General features: G+C 36.3%; 4 protein-coding genes across 6 annotated transcripts; 2 read left to right on the forward strand and 2 right to left on the reverse strand.

Annotated features, from left to right (window-relative positions):
* Positions 1-98: 98 nt before the first annotated feature.
* On the reverse strand, positions 99-3,137 carry LOC120251111 (chitinase domain-containing protein 1). Of its 2 annotated transcripts, none has more exons than XM_039259652.1 (8): positions 2,804-3,137; positions 2,657-2,730; positions 2,491-2,571; positions 2,319-2,403; positions 2,105-2,202; positions 1,918-2,005; positions 813-1,152; positions 99-475 (listed from the first exon to the last, which is right to left on the reverse strand). In XM_039259652.1, the coding sequence occupies exons 1-8, from the start codon at positions 3,071-3,073 to the stop codon at positions 231-233; spliced, it is 1,281 nt and encodes a 426-aa protein (XP_039115586.1). In that variant the 5' UTR covers positions 3,074-3,137; the 3' UTR covers positions 99-230. The 2 variants fall into 2 exon arrangements, with proteins under 2 accessions (XP_039115586.1, XP_039115585.1); XM_039259651.1 differs by having other exon boundaries at positions 99-481; positions 2,804-3,136.
* Positions 3,138-3,705: 568 nt separating this feature from the next.
* LOC120251254 (pentatricopeptide repeat-containing protein At4g01030, mitochondrial) lies at positions 3,706-6,620 on the forward strand. Of its 2 annotated transcripts, XM_039259806.1 has the most exons (2): positions 3,706-4,673; positions 4,851-6,620. In XM_039259806.1, exons 1-2 carry the CDS (start codon positions 3,789-3,791, stop codon positions 6,594-6,596), a joined length of 2,631 nt encoding a protein of 876 aa, XP_039115740.1. In that variant the 5' UTR covers positions 3,706-3,788; the 3' UTR covers positions 6,597-6,620. The 2 variants fall into 2 exon arrangements, with proteins under 2 accessions (XP_039115740.1, XP_039115739.1); XM_039259805.1 differs by having other exon boundaries at positions 3,706-6,620.
* On the reverse strand, positions 6,599-9,967 carry LOC120251255 (probable polygalacturonase). The gene is made up of 5 exons (XM_039259807.1): positions 8,941-9,967; positions 8,387-8,507; positions 7,586-7,760; positions 7,434-7,504; positions 6,599-7,355 (listed from the first exon to the last, which is right to left on the reverse strand). Exons 1-5 carry the CDS (start codon positions 9,274-9,276, stop codon positions 6,724-6,726), a joined length of 1,335 nt encoding a protein of 444 aa, XP_039115741.1. The 5' UTR covers positions 9,277-9,967; the 3' UTR covers positions 6,599-6,723.
* A 4,266-nt stretch (positions 9,968-14,233) lies between these two features.
* LOC120251617 (ATP-dependent zinc metalloprotease FTSH 9, chloroplastic/mitochondrial) lies at positions 14,234-23,214 on the forward strand. The gene is made up of 17 exons (XM_039260205.1): positions 14,234-14,908; positions 15,029-15,182; positions 15,480-15,572; positions 15,731-15,819; positions 16,547-16,670; positions 17,605-17,724; positions 17,943-17,993; positions 19,956-20,017; positions 20,106-20,163; positions 20,774-20,899; positions 20,976-21,056; positions 21,300-21,429; positions 21,624-21,772; positions 21,937-22,218; positions 22,303-22,392; positions 22,469-22,522; positions 22,724-23,214. The coding sequence occupies exons 1-17, from the start codon at positions 14,340-14,342 to the stop codon at positions 22,859-22,861; spliced, it is 2,370 nt and encodes a 789-aa protein (XP_039116139.1). The 5' UTR covers positions 14,234-14,339; the 3' UTR covers positions 22,862-23,214.
* The last annotated feature ends 68 nt before the right edge of the window (positions 23,215-23,282 follow it).

Consider the following 23,282-nt stretch of genomic DNA (forward strand, 5'->3'; position numbering starts at 1 on the left):
AGTCAATAAATAAATAAATAAATAAATAACTATTGATGTAAAATACAGATAGAGACACATCTAATTGCATGCAATAGAGCCAAGACTTTCCCGCTTTGTTAGAGTCACCCGCTCTTTGATTAACATACTAGCATATTGAACAAAAGTTAAAAAGCACAAGCAGCAACTATGATGAGTAACAGGATGTGTTGTTACATTTTCCTTTGTCTATGATGAATAAGAATAAAGGTTCAGAGAAGATCAAAAAAGTAATCTAAACCTTGACCAATTTCCCAAATGGAAAGAGCAGCACCCCATTTCTTAGCTTCATTAAGCCTTGTAGAGATTGACATCAAAGATGGATAGAACACAGCATGCTTTTGATTGTTAGATGTGTAAATGAAGTAGTGCTCTTCACTCTTCTCTTCCCACTTTATACTTGGCTTGTGCTTCTCTAGCAGAAAGATGTAATCCCGGCCAGTGATTGCTCCGCCACCTGAACCTTCATATGAGATTCAAACTGTTAGCAACATGCTCTTTGTTTTTTCTTAATTTTGCAGAGTGTTATTCTATACATGGCATAAAAGGAATTTTTGTCAAGTATGAATTATAATTCCCATGCAAAGTGCTAAGCATGAAAGTCTGGGAGCAAAGTTGTCTATGTGACAAACAATTAGAACGTTCCACGGGGAATAAAAAAACACAGACGGTGGGACTTGCTTGCTAAACTTCATATCAAAGATATCTCAATAGCTGAAAGCAGGACCATGATGTCTGATGTTTTTTCAGGCATCTTCTGCAGTTGATCATAACTCATAAGAGAAAATGCATACCTCCTGACAATATGTAATCATTTCCATAAAAATTGATGCCGAGGAAGATCATATGACCATCTTTAGCATCATTGAGGAGGAGTTGCAAAGAAGATTGAATCCATTTCAAAGGAGCATTCGGGCCAGGGTTTTGAGGGCTTGAGAAGTCGTAAGTCATAATTGAAAAACCATCTACTGCATTCTTTAGTTCTTGAATATCCTGAGGTCCAAAATCATATTCACCAAGATTTTGGGAACGTGGAGCAGGAATGACATAAATCAACTCTAAATGATGGCTAGAATTTGTTGTTGATGTCACTGAATGCAATGCTTCTCCCAGATGCTTAATAAACTTCAACGCCTGAAAGACACCAAAAAATAACATACAAAGCCCAGTGAATTCACAATTTATAAATCAAAAGTCACATAAGCCAGCACAACTCCACATGGATACAATTGCTGCTATATTAACAACAATAATCACTGTATTCACTGGAAGTATAAAAAGCATTCGTGGAAAGTCGAAGTCCTCACTGGTATTTCCAAACTGTTGAAATTTGAATTATACAATCTTCAAACAACACTGATCAGCATTTGCTAGCAATCAGATTTTACTAATGGAGAGTAAGATATCCCATTTCTTCAAAAAGTTCTTAAGAAAGCCTCGGAGATTGTCAGATAGCATTGAATGAAGAAAGATTTTGTCTTTGATAATATTAAAAAAAAACAAACAACACAATTCTAAACATCAAACTACTTTAACATGAAGATAAATTAGAACACTGTCTTATTTTTATTATGACAGCTTATAATAAAACTCAGGCCTCAACTTTGTCTGTCACTCAATAGAACAGTTTCTTAGACATCTGAATTGTTATATTCCATAAATACAGAATTTGGCCTTGAAACTAAAACTAAGATTAAAGTGGAATTTCATGATTCTCGGTGAGAGTCCTTTCACATGTAGAAGAGCTAAAAACATGTCAAGTAAAAGACACATGGTAAAGAAAATGAACACAAGAACAGCCAATGGTATCAGAACTCCAATATGCACAAGACAGTAAACAAAAACTTACAATCTTAGATAATTCAACATAAGCTATGCATCTAGAAGTTTGAGATTTACCATAAGGCGCATGTCTGGATCTTGAAGCACACCGTAAGCAGCCCATCTTGACCACGACTCTAGCACTATCCCATCATAACCCATTTCCCTATTAACTGAAGAGTATTTGTTATATTTAAACAAAAAAGAGGCTCCTAAGGCATTGTTGCAAGATTGACAAGAACAAGGAAATGTACAGAAGTCATACTCGCATTCTTTCACTATAATGTCAATTGCTTTTCGCCATTGCTTTTTCTTAGTGATAAACTCAGCAGGAAATGCTTCTAGCACAACCCTAGGCAAAACCTGCCACACACACACACACAAATATCAACACAAACTTGATAAACAAGGAAAATTCATTCTAATATCTTATAAAATCTAGATAGAATATAGGAAAGGAATCCAAATTGAAACAACACCAAAGAATGCCCATTCTTTTGGAGATCCGAAATCCATCCAGCATCTGCATTGTGGCGCCCTTCCAGAACAAAATCCTTTCCTTTGCTGATCAAAGATCACATCTTGTGAGAAAAAGTAGAAAACTTATTATTCAAATTAGCACATTCATTTCATCAAATTATTTATTTATACCTTTTCAGCTCGTACCAAACTGGTGATACATGCGTTAGTTTTGAAGAGAAAAGCTTCGCCATTTCATAGCCCCGCGAGTTCCTCAATTTTCATTCCAAAGTATCAGAGAAGGAACACTCATGTATAATCTCATGAACAAAATATATAAATCAACGGAAGTGATTACCATGGAGTAACATACGCCAGGACTGGATTCTCAAAGTGTTTTCGCGTCCGATTTTCAGAAACCCTAGAGTGCTCCTGAAAAACGAAAATTGGGAAATTGAGATCCAGAGAGAAAAGGCAAGCAATGAGGAGGGATTCGACGACTCACCGCAAGGATTTCATGGAACGCAACGTTGGGCTTGACGAGGCCTCTCTCGTAGACAGAGAGGATCGGAGAGACACTGCGAGGGTTACGTAGAATGAAATAGAGGGCGAGAGGAACAAAAACGAGAGCGAAGGGGAAGAAGAAGACGAAAGGCGATCGGTAGATGGAAGAAGTCATCGGTCTGGTTCGATGAGTTCGTGCCGGATTTCCTGGCCGGCCTCCGGCGCTGGAATCCGGCAACGCCCGGCGATCTCGCCTTTTCGCGGCGGCCATTGCTGTTAACCCCGACGAGCTTCGCTTCTCACTTCTCAGATCACAAGTCCAATTGAAAGCATGCTTTTTTTTCTCACATATGCCCCTACGATTTTCAAATTCTCTAAATGCTCCACAAAATAAATAAATAAATAAAATTAAAAAAAAATCTATTTTTATTTGTTTTAAACTACAATATATTATATTGAAATTAACATGTGAATAAAATAACAGTAAATCCATGATTTATTTTTTCAGCTTTATGATATTCCTCAAATTCATAAAATTAAAATAAAAAACCTTAATTTTTTACATTGTAGCCCGTTCTACTATTATTAACAAGTGTGATAATGTATAATTAAAAGTGTTTTTTATAACTTATATCATTCTTTGTATCAAATAATAATGAAATATATTAAATATTTTTTAAAATTAAAGAATACAATTAAATTAAATTAAATTAAATTAAGATTATCATACGGTAGAAAAAAATGTTTAGTGTGAAATTTTAGCAAAATCTGAAACATAGGGATTAATCCATTAGCATGAAAATTTATGAGGACTAATAAATCATTTTAATATTCTTCTGTTTCCTATTATATTAGAGAGCAAACAGCAGATCCACAGCAACCTTATCTACATTATATCATGAACACCAGGGCACCAAAATGAAGCTTCAAAACATGGAATTATTGAACTCCATGCTTCACTCTTAGACCTTCAAGCTTGGATTTTCATGGAGGTTTCCATGTCTTTACCTCAACTGAACCAATCTGCTTCTCCACATCATCACTTCACTGCAACAAGAAAGAGAAGAAGAAGAAGCAATGCCATCAACCAATATACTGGTTTCAAAAACCAAACTTTAACCTCTCAGCCTTACACTTGTCCATCCTCTTCATCTCCAATGTATGAGGAACTCATGAGCTTAACATCTCTGGCATCACTGAAACAAGCCCACTGCCGGATTTTGAAATCAGTGGAAGCATCACAGTGTGATTGGCTGCTGATGAACAGGATGCTTCAACTGTACTCAGAGTTTGGGGATTTTCAGTCTGCAGCCATGGTTTTCTTGATTGGTTTGCAGCATGAAGCTTTGTCTTGGACTGATTTGATTGAAAAGTTCAGGAATGAAGATAATCCAAGTAAGTTGCTTGAAGTTCTTGGTGAATTGCATGGAATGGGAGTGGTTTTTACTGCTAGAGTCTTGATCACTGCTCTAAAGATCAGTTCAAAGCTAGAGGATCTGTTATTCGGTCTGCAAATGCTTACATTTGTTATCAAATTGGGTTTTGATTCTGATCCCTATGTCATGTGTGCGGTTATGGATTTTCATGCTGATTTCTTTGGCATTGAGTCTGCAAATGAGTTCTTTGAGGAGACACCCATGAAAAGTAGTGTTCTTTGGAATAAAGTTGTGACCTTGAATGCAGAGTATGGGGAGTGGTTGAATGCCTTGCAGTATTTCCAAAAGATGCAAACTTTAGGCATCAAAGCTGATGAAGTCACAATTGCTAAAGCTCTTCATGTTTGTGGGAGGCTCCAAACACTCAAAGAAGGGAAAGCACTTCACGGTTATGCTATTCGATCAGGATATTCGTCGGCTTTACTAGTAGGCAATGTACTGATTGCTATGTACTCTCACAATGCTTCAGCTGAATTAGCAAGAAGAGTTTTTCAATCCATGGACAGTAGGAATGTTGTGTCATGGAATTCAATTATCTCTGGTTTTGCTCTTAATGGTTTCTTAGACGATGCATTTGAGCTCTTTAATGAGATGATATCATCTGGTTTGCAGCCAGATTTGGTCAGTTGGAACTGCTTGCTCTCAGGTCATTCACTGCATGGTTCCACTAATGAAGCAATGAACATTCTTCGAAGAATGCTGCCGATGGATCTAAAGCCAAATTCAAGCTCCATCTCGAGTGTTCTTCGAGCAGTAAGCGATTCGGGATTGCTTGATGTCGGTAAGCAAATACATGGCTATGTGATGAGACATGGGCTTGCATCAAATGTGTATGTAGGCACATCACTGATAGACATGTATGTGAAATGCTGCAGATTAGATGATGCTCGGAGAGTCTTTCACTTGATGAAGCATAGAAATGTTTACACATGGAATTCACTGATCTCCGGGTTTGCCCATGGTGGTTTTCTTGATGAATCTTTGGAGCTGTTGAAACTGATGGAGAGGGAAGGTGTTCAGCCTGATTTAACTACGTGGAATGGATTGATTGATGGGTACACGATAAAAGGGATGAGCAAACAAGCATCGCGGTTAATTCATCAACTGAAAGCAATAGGAATCAGGCCAAATGTGGTTTCATGGACATCGATCATCTCCGGTTGTTGTCAGAATGCACATTATGAGGATTCTTTATACTATTTCAAGGAGATGCAGAATGACGGGATCGAACCCAATTCAGTAACTCTAGCTTCTGTCCTCCGAGCTTGTGCTGCTTTGGCATTTCTGAAGAAGGGAGCAGAATTGCATTGTTTTGCATTGAGCAAAGGTATTGATTGTGATACATTTGTTGCCACAGGACTTATTGATATGTACTGTAAATCCGGAAGCTTAGCAGCTGCCCGACGAGTATTTGAGAGCATGTCAAACAAAACTCTGGCCTCATGGAATGCAATGATCATGGGCTTTGCTGCACATGGACTATGGAAGGAAGCGACTTCACTCTTTGATGAAATGTGTGAAGCAGGAGTGAAACCAGACGGTATATCTTTTACTGCTGTGCTCTCAGCTTGCCGGCATTCCGGATTAACCAGTGAAGGATGGAAGTATTTTGACAACATGAGAAACACTTACAATGTGATACCAACCGTTGAGCATTATGCATGTATGGTTGATCTTCTAGCACGAGGAGGTTATCTAGATGAAGCGTGGGATTTTATTCGAGATATGCCATTGGAACCTGATGCTAGTGTGTGGGGTGCTCTTCTCGGAGGTTGCAGAAATCACAGAAATGTGGAGATTGCTGAAATTGCAGCAAAGCATTTGTTCAAATTAGAACCTTATAATCCTGCCAATTATTTGCTGATGATGAGTATATATGCATATGAGAATCGTTGGAGGGATGTCGAGATAATGAGTGATGCAATGAATGCAGCAGGAGTGAAGAGTAGAGCTGGATGGAGTTGGATACAGATCGGTCAAAATGTACATGTTTTCCATGTTGACGGGAAACTGCATCCTGAAATCGGTGAGATATACTTTGAGTTGTATCAACTGGCTTCTGAGATGAAAAGTTTAGGATATGTACCTGATATCAGTTGCATAATTCACAATGTCAATGAAACGGAGAAGGAGAAATTGCTGATGAGTCACACTGAAAAACTGGCAATCACTTACGGGCTTATCAATACTGAGAGGGATACCACAATAAGAGTGATAACCAATACAAGAGTATGCAATGACTGTCATTCAATGGCAAAGTTCATATCAAAAATAAGGGGCCGGGAAATCTTGCTCAGGGATGGTGCCCGGTATCACCGTTTCAAGGATGGAAACTGTTCATGCAATGACTATTGGTGAAGTATTATGGGCAATCATCATTCAATTACTTAACAAAATTTATTTCTGAATTCTAGTACAAACAATTCATTTTGCACAAGGACGAAGGTAAGCATCATTAAAGAAAACAACGCAGATTTTCAAACATTCAAACAGCATTGGCACAGAAGCTCACATCAAAGGTGCTAGTCAGCTCCTGGCAAGGAGCTGGCTGAACCTCGAGCGCAGCACCGCTCACATCCATGCACTTCCAAGATTGTGACCAATCACCGAAGAGCTTTACATTTGAAAGACAAATCCTTGTGAAGGGTGAGTTCTTGATGCCTTGTATTGATCCCGGCTGCAGAACATTCTCACCCCGAACATTCTTGATTATCAACCCGTCCACAACCGGAAGTGCATTCGGGTTGAACTTGCTGTCAGGGTGGTCCCCCACATCTCCTGCTATTCTCAGCCCCTTGCGAACTTTGTTCAGGTAGACATCCGATATAGAGACGTTCTTTATGTAACCTCCCCGGCCTATGTTGGTCTTTATGTGGATGCCAATGCCCGTGTTGTAGATATTTACATTCTCCACCAAGACATTATCCACTCCTCCTGAAGTTTCACTCCCGATGGCAATTCCAGCAAAAGGCGAAGATCCTGTGACCCTTCGGATGGTAATGCCGGAGCTAGGACGGCCATAAGCAATGCCATACTCATCCCACCCACTCTTCACCGCGACCAAGTCATCTCCAGTTGAAATGTAGCAATCCTCGATGCAAACATTCAAGCTGGAATCTGGTTCATAGAATTGAAACAACAAGCTGATTATAAATACCATATGAGAACCAGATGGTTGCTAAAAGAAGACAATACCTGGGTCGACTCCATCAGTGTTTGGAGAATCAAATGGAGCCAATATAGTAACATTTCTTACTACCACATTGCTGTAATAAAAAGACAATAGCTTTGCATGGTTGATCTATTACAAAAATAAGGACCAAAGAAAGCATTCACAGTGTACTTACCTGCAATAAACGGGATGGATATTCCAAAACGGTGAATTCTGAAATATGGTATTAGAAATTAAGATATTTCCAGAATGCATAAACTCGACAAGATTTGGTCTTGTGAAAGGAAGTATTCTTTGCCTCCACATATTCCACCAAACATCACCTTGACCATCAATGGTACCATTCTCTCCTGCAAAACACAGACAGCAGGAATGAAAGACCACCAAACATCATTCACCAATACACAGCCGATCAGCTTTTAATAAAAGGTAGTGCATTCTTTCAATTTCATTGATTCATTCTAAGAAACTTACTCCTAAGCTATCAACAATTGCAATTTCTTCGGTAAACAGACAACCTCATTCAAGCAGATATCATGTTTGGTAAGACTGACAGTTGATTGTGCTTCCTTGGAAGACCAGAAGTAATGCAACGCAGTTTAATTAGATATATTTTATGTGATAAATCATGCTGCAATATGGCCAAGAAATTTGAACAAGATGTTGCACATGCCACATGCAAATTAACAGGAAAGAGAAGACCTTGATTTCAGTCTTTTGTGCTAATGAAAATATAATTGAACAAGAATTCTATTCCATGTGCTTGATATTGTAAGGATTTAGCAGAATAACATATCCAGAGCTATAGAAATAAAATATGCAACCCCACCATGTGCAAAGGAATCAAAATGATATATAGTTTAACATTTCACATTTCCTCTAGGAATGCACAAATCAAATGTCCATATCTGCATGCCAGTTTGGTGCTGTATTATATTCACAACTTGACAATATAGCAGACTACATGAAAACACACCTGTTATAATAACATCATGAAGTCCATTGCCATGAATGAAACTCTTATATCGTTGGCCTGGTAACTCCCGGCCTCTTCCATAAGATGGAAGGGGATCAATCAATGGCCACTTGGTCGTATCCTGAAAGTTTCAGTAAAACAAGGTAAAAAGATGAATGCTTGTATTCTGCAACTCTAAATATATAATATAACTGCAAAGCATCCTTTTTACGTCAAATATGATAATCAAAACATAATCTAATGTGAGTTCCTTCTGATTTCCTTTCTTCACTTGTATTTTCCCATGTTTATCCCAACCAAGAACATGCATTTCCATTATAAAACTTCAGATCTCATCATACTATTGAATAATTTTTGCATGAAGAGTAGGTAGTGAAGATAAGGAAACCAAGGTGATCAGTTATAATTCCAAATAAAAAGCAGCTTATTTTCCCTTGATCCATGAGCAAGCATTGGCATTATAAAAATTCAGAATTCTCATCAAAGTATTGAATAATATTTGCATGAAGAGTAGGTAGAAAAGAGAATGAGAAGCAATTAATTATTTCACCAACCTGTGTGGCTTTGATGACAGCCCCTTTGGCAAGATAGAGAGTCATATGACTAGTGAGATCAAAGCTCCCGGTGAGCCAAACTCCAGCAGGGATATACAACAAAGTGCCGCCGCGCCGCCGGAGATGGCTGATCCGAAAGATGGCTGCTTGGAACGCAGCGGTGTTGAGAGTCAGGCCATCGCCAACACCTCCAAAGTCAGTGATTGATATGACCTCCGCCCGCCCCCTCATCGGCACAATGCCGGAGCAAGTCACTGCCTCCTCCTCCTCCGCCGAGCTGCAACGCAGGAGAAGCATGGACAACAAACACAACGCCGCCAGGATTTTGATCGCCATCACTGAATGAAGACAAAGGTGGGATCTTTTTCAGAGATTGAGGTTCAAGATGGAATTTTTAAGGAGGGAAACACAAAGAAGAATAACTAAAACAAAGAAAGAAACCAAGGAAATCTAAGACAAGACTTCAAAATCAAGAGATTTGAGGAAGAAAAACAAAGAGAAGGACATCCAAGATGGAATTTTTAATCAGGGAAATCCAGGGAAACATAAAAAAGGGACAAGAGATCTAAAAGTCGAGAGTTTTCCTATGACTACAAGATTGGAATACTAAAACAAAGGAAGAAACCAGGGAAATCCAAGAGAAACTTCAAAACCAAGAGCTTTTTAGGAAGTAAAACAAAGAAGAGACAACAAGGAAATATAAGGCAGGAAAACCGGCGCAAAGTGGCGCTTTGGCCGTGTGTGAGTGTCTTGGAGCCAGCAAGAGAGAGAGAGAGCTTGGCTGTTGTTTAATGGTGGAATCTATGGAGGTTGGAGCAGTGGAGAGAGAGAGAGAGAGAGAGAGGGGGGGGGAGGAATGAGGAGTAGTTAGGAGTGGTGTGCAAGGTGCAGGACTATGGAGATGGAGCCTCCTTCTTTGTCTGCTTTTATGGCAAGATTGATTACTAGTTTACTACTTCCCAGGCAAAAAAAAAAGTTCTCATTTTTCCACTCTTGTTTGTCTGCATTGCCATTGATGAGGAGCACTATGCTTTGCCAGCCAAATTGAATAATTAAATCCATTTTCAGATATTTGTGGAATTTGCCAATGTATATATATATATATATTGTGGAATTTTATTGACTGTTTTACAGTGAGAGATAAAAACTGAAAAACATTCCCTTCATGCTTTGCAGGCATAATTTGTTAGAGATTTGAGTTTTTTCTTGTTTGTAATGATAGTTTTGTTTATGAAACTTTTTCTTTAGTTCTTGTTTTTTTAAAAAAAAACTATTTCTTCAGTTAACTGAATGTTTAAATTAATTAATCAATAATGGAACCAAAATAAAATAAAATCAAAAGCTGAAAACAAAAACTGAATTTTTGTTTTTAAACAAAAATGCCGAACTGAAATCCTAACCAAATAGCCCAAGTTTACACATCTGATCTGAGTGAGTGTTGTTGAACTGGTTGGATTAAAGTAGACTGTTACTTTGCCGACATTTTGAAAGAAAGATTAGGAGCATGGCTTTTGTGAGCCAGATTGCTTGATCCATAGCTGTAATTTGGGGCCACATGTTCTGTCCTTTATAAGGTTTTAACAATTCATAATGATAATGAGACTTTGCCTGCTGATTATCTCCCATTCATTCTAGCTATAGCATTTTAAAATTAAAAAAAAAAAAATTATGGATAATATGCTGCTCATTTTTGACACCTCAATTATTGACCCCAAAAAAAAAGTGTCCATAATTTAAGTGTCTTCTTTTTAAATGATTTTAAATATAAAATGTACCTGCAGAAAAAAAGTTAACAATCAATATAGAAAATTAAAACCACCTAGATCAAGTGATTAGAGGTACTAATATGAGTTTTTTTTATGGCCTACCGAGTGATGAGAGTTCGAATATCATTGGAAAAATTCACCCCCTATGCTGATGAGGGAGTGTTTGAGACATTAACTCACACATGCGCGTCCTTTGACATATATTCGAGACATTAATTAATGCATACAAACATGAGCTTGTTACCTTTGTCAATATGTATATATATATAAATAAATAAATATGTGTGATTAAAATTTAAACATAGTATTTTTGTATCATAAAATATATAAATATTTTTTATTGGAAAGATTTAAAACTCACTTATTACTATTTTATTTTAAAAGTAACGATAATTTTAGTTTAAGTGTGAAAAAAGTTTTATAGCCAACCACCAGATGTTGCGATGATAAAAATAAATCATATATTGTCCAAAAACAAATAGATATTTGAGCCTATTCAGTCGATCTCCAACCTCCATCAATGACAATGGCGATTAGAAGAAGAGGATTATTAGTTTTGAGTCCGCGAGGAAACATTAAAATTAATTAGTTCGTTAATTTTGCAAAAAAACTAGATTAGTTTTGAACATAATATATATTTACTAAGGCGACAGGTGTCACTTCATAAAAGAATGTTAAAGTGACTGACAGGTATGTTGATGCATTAGTTATAGTGACTTAATGATCTCTTAGAGATTTATCATGTATGACAGATTAACACGCAGGGTGCCAGGGTTTTTAGGGACAGCTACACATGGCCAAGATGATATCTCGATGACTATAACCCCATAATGATAAATTCTCATGTATTACAACCCTAGAGGGATGGAGAATGTGACTGCTTTCATAAGGGACCTCGTGAACATTGGATGAATAATAATGATACAATGTTTCTACAGTATCAATATATTATATTTGCACAGTATTGTACTACAGCACAGAAATTTGACCTTAGACCACTCACTCATCATTCATCAATGATGATTTTCACTAGATTATCTCGTGGTTGTCTGAAAATAATATCCATTTTTTGGGTTTTTAAATGTCACCGATATTTGGGTGGAACTTCGGAGCTCATTAAAATTTAAAATGGATGTTTTTTTTTCAGTAAAATTGCAAAAGTTCATGTCGCTTTTACATGAAAACACCGGAAAATTTGAAAAATGATATTAAAATTTTACATGGATGTTCTGTTAAATGTTACTAATATATTAAAATTATCTCGTGGTTATCTGAAAATAATATTCATTTTTTGGGTTTTTTTTTTAAATGTCACCGACATTTGGGTGGAACTTCGGAGCTCATTAAAATTTAAAATGGGTGTTTTTTTTCCGTAAAATTGCAAAAGTTCATGTCGCTTTTACAGAAAAACACCGGAAAATTTGAAAAATGATATTAAAATTTTACATGGTTGTTCTGTTAAATGTTACTAATATATGAAACTTTTACACAAAATCTATATTTTTTATTAAATTTTGAAATGAAAGTGCCAACACTACAAAAATCATAATATATTTTTCATAGAAACCCAGAAAATTTGAAAAAATAATATTAAAGTTTAGAAGGATGTTTCTATTAAATGCCTCTGATCAATGAAATTTTTATGAGAAAAACCCATCTTTGTTAAAATTTAAAATGAGGGTGTTTTTTTTTTTTGTGTAAAATTGCAAACATTCATGACATTTTTGCACAAAGGCCCAGAACATTTTGAAAATTCTATTCAAGTTTTATAAGGGTGTTGTTGTTAAACATCACTGAAACTCCGCTTATTATTGAATTTTAAAACGAGGGTGTTTTCGCAAAATATTTCTAAACTGAGGCGCCTTACAGCAAACACCCTACAACTGTTAAAAATTATTATGAGAATAAATTCTGAAAGAGAGAGCAAGAGAGATAACTCACAAGAAGTCGGAGAAGAAAGAAAGGGAGGAGACGCATATCTTGAATTTAATTTCTTAACTTTGTTTGTTGTTTCTGCACTTTTATTTTTCCTTCTCACTTTCAAATGCAAAGTGCAATCCAATTTATTTTTGTTTTTTTTTATTATCTATATATACACACACTATTTTTGGTTGGATTAACAGAACGTCATGTACAAACAATCAAGTGCTGCCATCTTCGTCTAGAGCTCCATATCATGGACTGCTCTTTTGCCCAGCCTATCAACTTCATGGATGCTTTCTTTGGGTGCATATTGGATCTTTGATTGTTTTTAATTTAATTTAATTTATTTTTTCTTTTAACTAAATGCAACAAGCTCAACTTGGAATTTACAGGACCAACCATACATTCTCATCTAATCAGTCTGCTTTTACAATTGGGGATTTTTACCACTACTACTATATGCAATGTGTTTTAAATTTATTTTTCCACAATTGAATCGGTGTCACTGGGTTATGAATATATTGGTACTTAACAATTGAGAATTTGTACCACCACCATTTGTGGTTAGTGTGTTTTAAACCTGTCTTTTATAGTGGAGTTGTGTCGGTGATGTATAATTTTTTTTTAAAAAAAAAAACTCATTAGATTACAATTTTTTTTATAATCCATGATTGAAATGAATTTGGACTGCTTTTTGTCTCTGTATTTCGGATTTAATTAAGTAATTTTCAACATTTACAATTACAACCTTTTTGTCACTTACCATTCAAACAATAATTTAAAATTTTAAACAGTAATCACCAATTCAATCAAGAGCTCTTAGGATTCTTAGCTTTGCTTCTAAGCCGCATTCCACCATTGATGCCCTCCTCCAACTCCGAACTAATACACGTTAATTCGTTATATTCCTTAATCCCCATCCTTTCTCATCTAAATCCAATTTTTACATTTTTTTTCTGCATAAGTCTTTATAATATTTTTTAAAAAAATAAACAGATATCTTGACAAAAAAATCATCAATATTATATTTACACATTTAACAGAAAATAAAAGAATAAAAAAAATTAAAGCAAAAATTGTTTTTTTGATTTAGAAGCATAGAGATTTTTTTGTATAATTGCTTTAGTACAATAATAATACGTACATGGCACAATAATTACATATAGGTTTTTTTACCTAATAATTTGATAATAAAATTTTAATATGTTTAAAGTATATATATATATATATATTACATCAACAAAAATAACAAGTGCCACTATAAAAAAAATGTTAAAAAGACAAACAAATACAATAATGCTATTAATTTGGCTAGATATCACATGAGACGGTTAGAAGCACAAAAAATATTTCATCAATTAAACCGAATTAATAAATCTCATGTCATGTATCCCGTGCACAGGTATATAAATTATTTTTTTAAAAAATTAAATACTAAAAAATAAATATAAGCGTGAAAAATATAAAAACTAATGTAAGAATCATTAAAAAAAAAAAAATCAAGAAAGAGGAGAAAATAAAAAAAGAAAAATTAATTTATAATAAAGGAAAAGAGTCAAGTAAATAAGAAGATAAGGTTGGCGGTGTCTAAGTCTTTCATTTCTCCGACCTTGCAATCGTGTGGCTCTCTCTCCGCCCTTAAAACCTCGATTCCTCTCTTCACCAAGAGAGAGAGAGCCAGCGAGCGGAGCGGCATTGATCCCCGCCGCCATGGCCACGCTTCAAGCTTCACTCCTCTTTCGCCCCTCGCTCTCGCCTTCGCTCCATCTCCCCGGCCTCCGCCGCCCTGGCGCACCATCGTCTTGTATCGCGGCGCCCAACAATCCTCATAGACTTCGCTCTCATCGTCGCCTTGCGATTGCTCCACGGGCATTACCTCAAGACGATCCAAATCCCGCTCTTGAACCCTCGAGAAGCTCTGAGCTTTCTGGAGAAACCGGTCTTGATGGCTCGGTTTTGGATCCCGAGCCTGCGGCAGAAGCAGTGGGCGATGATGTCGTTGCCTCTTGGGAAGCGGCTGTGGCGGTCGGGGGTGGTGGTGAGGTTGTGGAGAAGAAGGGAGTGGATAGTGCGGTCGGGACGCCGGTTCTTGCATTCTTGATGGGGATTTTGGCTTCGGCGAGGAAGGGTTTGGATAAGGCGGCGATGTCGGAGTGGCTGAGCTGGTGGCCGTTCTGGAGACAGGAGAGGCGGCTTGAGCGGTTGATCGCGGATGCGGATGCCAGCCCTAAGGATGCGGCCAAACAGAGCGCTTTGCTTGCCGAGCTCAATAAGCACAGGTTTTGACAATCGAATCTGAATTCATTTTCTCATTTTGATTAGATAAGTCTGCTGAATATTTTGGTGTTGTGCGTTTTCAAAAACACTCATGATTTCTATTGCTGTGAAAAATTTTGCAGTCCTGAATTAGTCATCAAACGGTTTGAACAAAGAAGTCATGCTGTTGATAGCAAAGGAGTAGCTGAATATCTCCGTGCGCTTGTTGTCACCAATTCACTTGCAGAGTATCTTCCAGATGAGGCATCAGGGAAGCCTTCTGGTCTCCCGGCACTGGTAGTGTTAAGCTCCTTTTATTTTTTCTGTTTTAGGGTCGTATGTACAGAACTTCTTCTACATTCATTGAAATCATGTTCACAGTTCTATCCTCAGTAGTGTAAAAGGATTGCTTGCTTTAAGTGTTTTTGCTTTTAGAGTTATGTGTTTCTATTGCTTTGCAGATACATCTTGAATGATATACTATTCAAAGAGTTCTCTTAATTGTGCCACCTCATATTCTCTGCAAAAATGAACCTAACCCTTTTTGTCGCTATCGATTTCTGACTTATCTGAAAAATATATTCATGTCAGTAGTTGCAAGAGTTAAAGCAACGCGTGTCAGGGAACGAGGACGAATCATTTTTGAATCCTGGCGTGTCAGAAAAGTTGCCCTTACATGTGGTTATGGTAAGTGTCGGTAGCATAGCATTTTGGAAAGCCCAATAGAGAAGAAAATATTATTGAATCGCTTCAAATGAATGCAGCATGTTACTTATCTTTTCATCCAGTATTTTATATATTGTAAGACAATTTAGACTTAGCATCCTTTTACTTTCTTTTGTTAGGTTGACCCTAAGGCTTCTAGTAGATCCACACGATTTGCTCAGGAGCTCCTCTCAACCATCTTGTTTACCATTGTCGTGGGTCTGATGTGGTATGCTTTTTTCGCCCTCCCAAGTTAAAGAAGAAATATTCTAATAATTGTTCTTGTCAAAAAATTAGTGTTTACGCAGCTACTGTGCAACTTTTGGGTTTTAATTCTGTATGTTAAGTTATACATGGAAAATTTCTAGTATATTTTTAGTTTTTATAATAGGTGTTAGTGATGTCTAATTTGCTTTCAGTTTATTGGGCATGTTCCATGCCAAGTCATTGCAAGCAGAAGCTTTCTTTAAGTGCTTCTTATTACAACTCTGTAACTCTTCTTTAGCTCCTTTCCTTTAATCTTTTTTTTATGCATCTCCTGGCTAGAACCATTTTGCATGTTCTTCAATTATCAATTTTTTTTTGTTTACCATATCTTAATGTGATCCTCGGTACCTCCATCTCGGATTCATCTTTGTACAACATCCTATTGTATTCAGAACATGATCCCATAAACCTATCAGAATTCTAATTTCCTGATGCACATTAATTAGCAAGATCTGGGTCATGGGAGACTAAACAGGAGAATTCCAAGATATGTGTTTGGATTTTTTTATTATTATTATTATTCTAGTATGAGGATCTGATGAGTATTCTGTTGTTTTTAAAAGTTTTTTGGTGATTAGATGGTGGCTTTTGTGCATGGTCTTAGTGTACTTTGAGCTTTTCCTTGATTTTTCTTTTTTCTTCTTTTTCCCCCTCTCAATCTATAACATTTCATGAGTTTCCATTGCCAGGGTGATGGGTGCAGCTGCCCTTCAGAAGTATGTGGGCAGCTTAGGTGGTATAGGTGCATCAGGCGTTGGTTCAAGTGCTACATATACTCCAAAAGAATTAAGTAAGGAAATCATGCCGGAGAAGGTAATATATCTTGTTCATGTAAAGAGCCTTTTTTTAAAATTGAATATTGGATTCAAATAGTGAGAATATATAATTTTTTTAGATATTACTATCAAAAGGTGAATGATTAAACCTTCTAAAATTTAAAATAAAGTTTTTGATTGAAATAGGGGGAAAACTCCAAAAACCTCTTACTATTTAAGAGTCTGTTATGCTTTCAATAATTTTTTGGTTCTAGATTAAATTCAAAATTTTGGCATTCAAGTTTGTGATTGCATCTTGAATGGAATCATAGTTGGCTCACATGACAGGGACATGGATATCCTTGCCAGCCAGTTGAAAAACCCCATAGTGTAATTTTCTAAATTTATTCTTTTGACTCATGCTTTTACATTTAACTCTGATGATACCTTTAGATCTGAAAATAAGTTGAGATTTGCTCTGATCTAGTTCTATAACATCTAAGAATGCATTAGAAATGAAGGATTAGAAAGGTGCACTCATCAAGAAGAGTACGATGTTGGCCCGAGAGGCAGTTTCTGTATATGTGAATTCTCCTTGGTCAAACAGCTGGATATGTTGGGCATAAGGGCTTAAGAGATACTTTTTATATACAGGGATCCACAGATATTCTCTACTACAAACCTGACTGTTTTTTTTTTTTTTAACAAAATGGACCGTTGCTAATACACATATGATCTAAGGCTAAATCTTGTAACATGATTTGAATTGATGTAGATATTTTCCAACCTGACAAAAGTATTCTCCTTGATCATCTTCTGTATTGATTCAACCTGATGTTGACCACTGTTGGCACCGCACAGTATTTAGCTTCTTGACTTCTTCTCATTCATAACTCCTTTCTGATTTGCCTATAATTTTTAGCATTATATTTTTTTTAAGTAGTATTCTTCTATTTTGATGCTTACCATGTTTGATCGTATTATATGTCTAGAATGTGAAAACCTTCAAGGATGTCAAAGGGTGTGATGATGCGAAACAAGAGCTTGAGGAAGTGGTTGAATACCTGAAAAACCCAGGAAAATTTACACGGCTTGGTGGAAAACTACCAAAGGTTTGTTCATATGCTTGTCACTACTTGGATCTTTATCTTCTATAGCTGCTCCTTGTGTTGATGCAGTAGTATGTTTAGCTAAAGTTTGTAAAGGACTACTTTGAGCTTGGTGTTTTCAAGACTTTCTTCCATCTTTTTTTTTTTCTTGCTGATGTGAAGTGTAGAATTCTCCATTTATTATCAATTTTAACTTTTACGCCACGATTGCTTTAATTCAGGGTATTCTTTTGACTGGTGCTCCTGGGACTGGGAAGACTTTGCTTGCAAAGGTAAGATAAATTTTTATTTATTCAGTCATTTCTTATGTCATGTTGTTACACTGGTTTATTATTATTATTTTTTTTTCAAAGTTATGTGATTCCCTTTTAAATACTTTGTACTGCCCATTATTACCACATATATTGCAAAGCTCCACTCGTCTTATGTTCACTAATTTACAGGAAACTTAGGTTAATATAATTGATCTGTCTGACCCTGAACTGTGATAGGTGGTCCATACGTAGTTTATATACTAGCACAATACTTAGTTCCCAGTTGAGGTCTAAGCAGTGTAATAGAGGCAAAGAGGGAAAAGGCACTTCTTAATGAGAGTCTGTCAGACCCGTGTGGAATTTTCTGATAGATATATTTGCCTAATGGCTTAAATATCAGGCTTTTCCGCTAGTCACAGATGTATTGTGTATTAGCGTAACTAATGGTCTTGTATCAATCGTGTTAGTAAGCATGGATATGAATGTGTAAGTCTGAGTGTCTCTGTCTCATCATATAAGCTTGAGCTTTGTGTTCGGTAACTCGGTTTGCATTTCATGATAGAGTGGTGCGCAGAATGAGAATATGATTTACATTCATGCCTTTGTTTGTGATTGGGGACTCTGATTTCCTGTGTAGGCCTTAGTGGATTTTTTTTAATTAAAAAAAAATAAAAATAAAAATAAAAACATTGTTGAAAAGTACATAGATTGATATTCCAACTTCTTAAATGTTTATCTTAATTTTGAATAAAAATAAAAACATTGTTGAAAAGTACATAGATTGATATTCCAACTTCTTAAATGTTTATCTTAATTTTGATGTTTAATATAAATGTCTGAAGATACAAAGACTGGATTCAATAAACTGCATAAAATTCAACTGGCACTTTAATTGCCTATTTCTGTTTAATCTAATGTATTATAATTAGTAAAGCCATAAGCTGAATATCTTTATGGAAGCTAAGGGATCTTCTATACTGATCCCCAGAACCTATTTTTAAGTTTATGTAATTTTTTGTATACATAAGAAGCTGTTAGATATCTATTTATCTTTAAGTTAAATAAAATTGAAAAATATGCTCTGAATCACATATCTTAATCTTTGCCATCAGGCTTGGAGTACTGTTATTGATAAATTCATGTCTTATCATCTATAAGCTTTAGTCATATGTGTTTCTTGTTTGCATGCCCCAAATTTAGAAGTTTGTGAATTTCTCTGAAAGATGTGCTGTTGAGCATGAGGACATCTGAACATTTGATGAATGATTTTAGAGTTGAAAACTTGAAATTATGCTATCGTTTTGGGTAAAGCCAAAACCAAATTGCCTTTTGTTTTGTGACTCTAAATGATGTTGGGCCTTGTAATTACTGTTCCAAAGGTGAGGCATAGAGTTGGTGCAAAATGGAGGTGAATGACTTTTATTTTTGGATATTACCTTTTACCTTTTAGTGGTGTTGTGTTGGTACTTAACAAGTAATCTCTTCTTCATGATGACAATTATTTGCAATTGTCTTTCAACAGAAGGTATTTGGCAGTAAATAAATCCATAGGGTAAATTGGTTGGTTTTTGTGTTTGTATTTAGCGAAAGGGTTTGGAATGTGAAGCTCTTGAAAAAAGACTTATTATAGAGCCATGTGTTTGCCGTGCTCTGTTTCATATATGCTTCATTTGTCTATTATTTTCAGGTTTAAGGATGTATAACCTTAGTAAAAATCTTGTTAACTGGGTGCTATGTGGAGGGTTCATTCGCTCCAGTAAATTTTCCTGCTCTCCAACTCCAAGTGAGAGGCCAGGAGTTCGAGTGTTGGTGCTATATACACTATCAGTGTTCTGGCAGAAGAATATGTTTCTTAATTCTACTCTCTGCACAGGCTTCTTTTGCTGAGAAAAAAAAAATTGTGATAGGACATATTGTCTATCTTTATTTGTAATTATCATAATATCATTGTCTTAATGGCTGGAACTGGCTTTGTTTTAGGCAATTGCTGGAGAAGCTGGGGTGCCTTTTTTCTACCGAGCAGGTTCTGAATTTGAGGAAATGTGAGCTGGCAGTCTTGTACTATTTATTACAATCTGATTTTTTGTTATGTATTGGTCTTGCATATGTGTGGTTGATCTGTTATGGCAGGTTTGTTGGTGTCGGTGCTCGGCGTGTGAGGTCCTTATTTCAAGCTGCTAAGAAAAAGGTTTGACTCCCTGCAGCTTTTGCATCTTGGTCTCTGAATATTCAATCATGTTATGCATTTGCATGAAGGCTATTGTGTAACAATATCTGCATGTTTTCTTCTTTATATTGGAATTCTCTTTGCACAAATAAATCATATGGAAATTCTTTAATTAATTGTTTATGATAATCATATATATGTAGGGCATTTGCAACTAAAGGTTTGTCAAATCAGTAACTTCCACTTGTACTGGAAAAGGAGGTCTATTAAGTCAGATTACATCTTCCAGGAAATCTATTTCAATCTTCCTTTCTATTTATAAGAATTTGACATATATGTTTGATTACTTTAAGCAAGTACAGGGAGCTTTGCTGTTTTCAGTTCTTGAGTTCTGGTTGTCTTAGTTGTACTCTCAGTCGTAGAATTTTGTCTGTTTGGAATCTTGATCTCTCTGTTCGTTTTTATAATTTATCTTCTTTCTATGTTTTTAAATAAAAAAGGGGTGGACAGAGCCTCGTGGTTAAAAAGTCCTTAAGGATGCACATCCTCCTTCTCAAAGTAGAGTGCTCCAAATTGAATAAGATGAGTATTGAATACCTATGTTGATGTGATATGTCAATGCCATCTGCAGGCACCTTGCATCATTTTCATTGATGAAATAGATGCTGTAGGGTCCACTAGAAAGCAATGGGAAGGGCATACTAAGAAAACATTGCATCAACTTCTTGTTGAAATGGACGGCTTTGAGCAGAATGAGGTATACTTTTTAAACTTGATCTGTTGCCTTTTAATTCCTGTTCGTTATCTCAGCTGCTTTAAATATTTTTTACCAGGGGATAATATTGATGGCTGCAACAAATTTGCCGGATATCCTCGATCCAGCATTGACGAGACCTGGAAGATTCGACAGACACGTGAGTTAAAAAATATTATATAAATATATATATTGTTACATTTTTTCTGCAATTGGCTTTTGAGTTTCTATGGCGTTAGCAGAGTGTCAAGCATGTTTGTTTTTGTCAAACTAATTTTGAAGGCATTTTCTTCCATCAAGCATGCCAATCATATTTAACACTTTGGTTTTCCGACTTTGAATTGAATTTTCTTGCTTCAAGATCCTTTAGGTATCTGCTTATCTACAGAGGTTTTTGATGTAGATTGTTGTTCCAAACCCTGATGTGAAAGGTCGACAAGAGATTCTGGAGCTCTATTTGCAAGACAAACCATTGGCTGATGATGTGGATGTAAAAGCGATTGCCCGTGGTACTCCTGGCTTCAATGGTGCAGGTTTGTTTTCCAGTTTCTTTTGAGTTATTTATCAGATGAACAACAACCTCAACGTTGTTGGCTCCCCTTTCTTGTGGTCTTGTGATATTCACTCCATGACAATCTGCTACTGTTTTTTTCCTATTTGGTAGGGAGCATCCCTTCATTTGTTCATAATAGCTACAGTTAATTTGTTGTTTCATCTTTTCAATCAGATCTAGCAAATCTTGTAAATATTGCTGCCATTAAGGCTGCAGTAGACGGTGCTGAGAAATTAACTGCTGCACAGTTGGAATTCGCAAAGGACAGAATAATTATGGGAACAGAGAGAAAAACTCTGTTTTTATCTGAAGAATCAAAAAAGGTATACATATAATTTTTTTTTTATTACTTAATTGTTATTCATTCAGTCCCAGATTTGTCTTTGTACCATCTGTGATTGAAAACCACTCTGCCTACTATTTAATCCTCAACAAGGACATGCTTTCAGTGGCTTAAGTAACATCCCTTTTCTTGCCTTGTGTTTAGCTCACTGCCTACCATGAGAGTGGTCATGCTATTGTGGCACTAAATACTGATGGTGCACATCCTATTCATAAGGCGACAATAATGCCACGAGGCTCCGCTTTGGGGATGGTTACTCAGCTGCCAACTCAAGATGAAACATCTATCAGCAAGAAGCAGTTGCTAGCACGTCTTGATGTCTGTATGGGAGGCAGAGTTGCAGAGGAGATTATTTTTGGGGAAGAACATGTTACAACTGGTGCCAGTAATGATCTCCATACCGCTACAGAGCTTGCACAGTACATGGTAATATTTCCAGGTCTTTTTGAGGACTGATTTACTTCTGTTAAGATCAGTTCTGATTGTCATTTTCTCGTCTTGCCATGTCAGGTGTCAACTTGTGGAATGAGCGACACAATTGGCCCTGTGTACGTCAAAGAGCGACCGGGTGCAGAGATGCAGTCACGAATTGATGCAGAAGTATGCACTAAGAATTTTAGCGCATTGTTATGTTTTAACACAAGAACTATCTTTATTAACATTTTGAAATATGCAGGTGGTGAAGCTCTTGAGAGAAGCTTATGATCGAGTAAAAGGCTTACTAAAAAAGGTTTGTTACTCAGCTCTCGTGTATATATATAATCTAATAAATACATCTATGCATATATTAGATAAGAATATGCAATATTTTGCATTATATTCGGTTCAACTTTCATTAAATCATGGGTACTACCAGTCTTTGAGAAATAAGTTTGCCGTCACTTCATCTTGCAATGTTTCTCATTGATTCGATATTTTCCTTTTCTAACAGCATGAAAATGCATTACATGCATTAGCAAATGCATTGCTCGAGTATGAAACCCTCAGTGCAGATGAGATAAAGAAAATCCTCAATCCTTACCAGGAAGCCGAACTATCTGAACAAGAAGAGGCACTCGCTTTGACATAAAAGATGCATTCGTTGATACCAGTTCTTCCAAACTGCAGAGCATGTACAGTGTTGCAAGCACAGGTATTCTAAGGAGCCCAGCGATCTTCTTTTTTATTTGAGACTTCAGCTGCATATTTGACTTATCATATTCTTTAACCGACATTCATATTTAGGAGGTGAGGTAGGGGTGGTAGGGTTTTTTTTTTTTCGATGTGTTATTTGTAGCATTACAGCCAAGGAAACTAGTAAATTACATAGAAATTTAGGAGGTGCTTGTATTCTAAAAACCAGAAGTTATGTGTTAGAAATTGTACAAACTGAATGCTTTCTGTTATTTACCAATGGCAAAGTAATTCTGGTTTTTATTTAAATACTTTGTACCATGAGCTGTATTAGAAAATGTATTATGTTTCTTCAGTGATGCAAATCCTTGGCTTCA

This window comes from Dioscorea cayenensis, chromosome 20 (assembly GCF_009730915.1).
Source record: "Dioscorea cayenensis subsp. rotundata cultivar TDr96_F1 chromosome 20, TDr96_F1_v2_PseudoChromosome.rev07_lg8_w22 25.fasta, whole genome shotgun sequence".
In the NCBI taxonomy this organism is placed as follows: domain Eukaryota; kingdom Viridiplantae; phylum Streptophyta; class Magnoliopsida; order Dioscoreales; family Dioscoreaceae; genus Dioscorea; species Dioscorea cayenensis.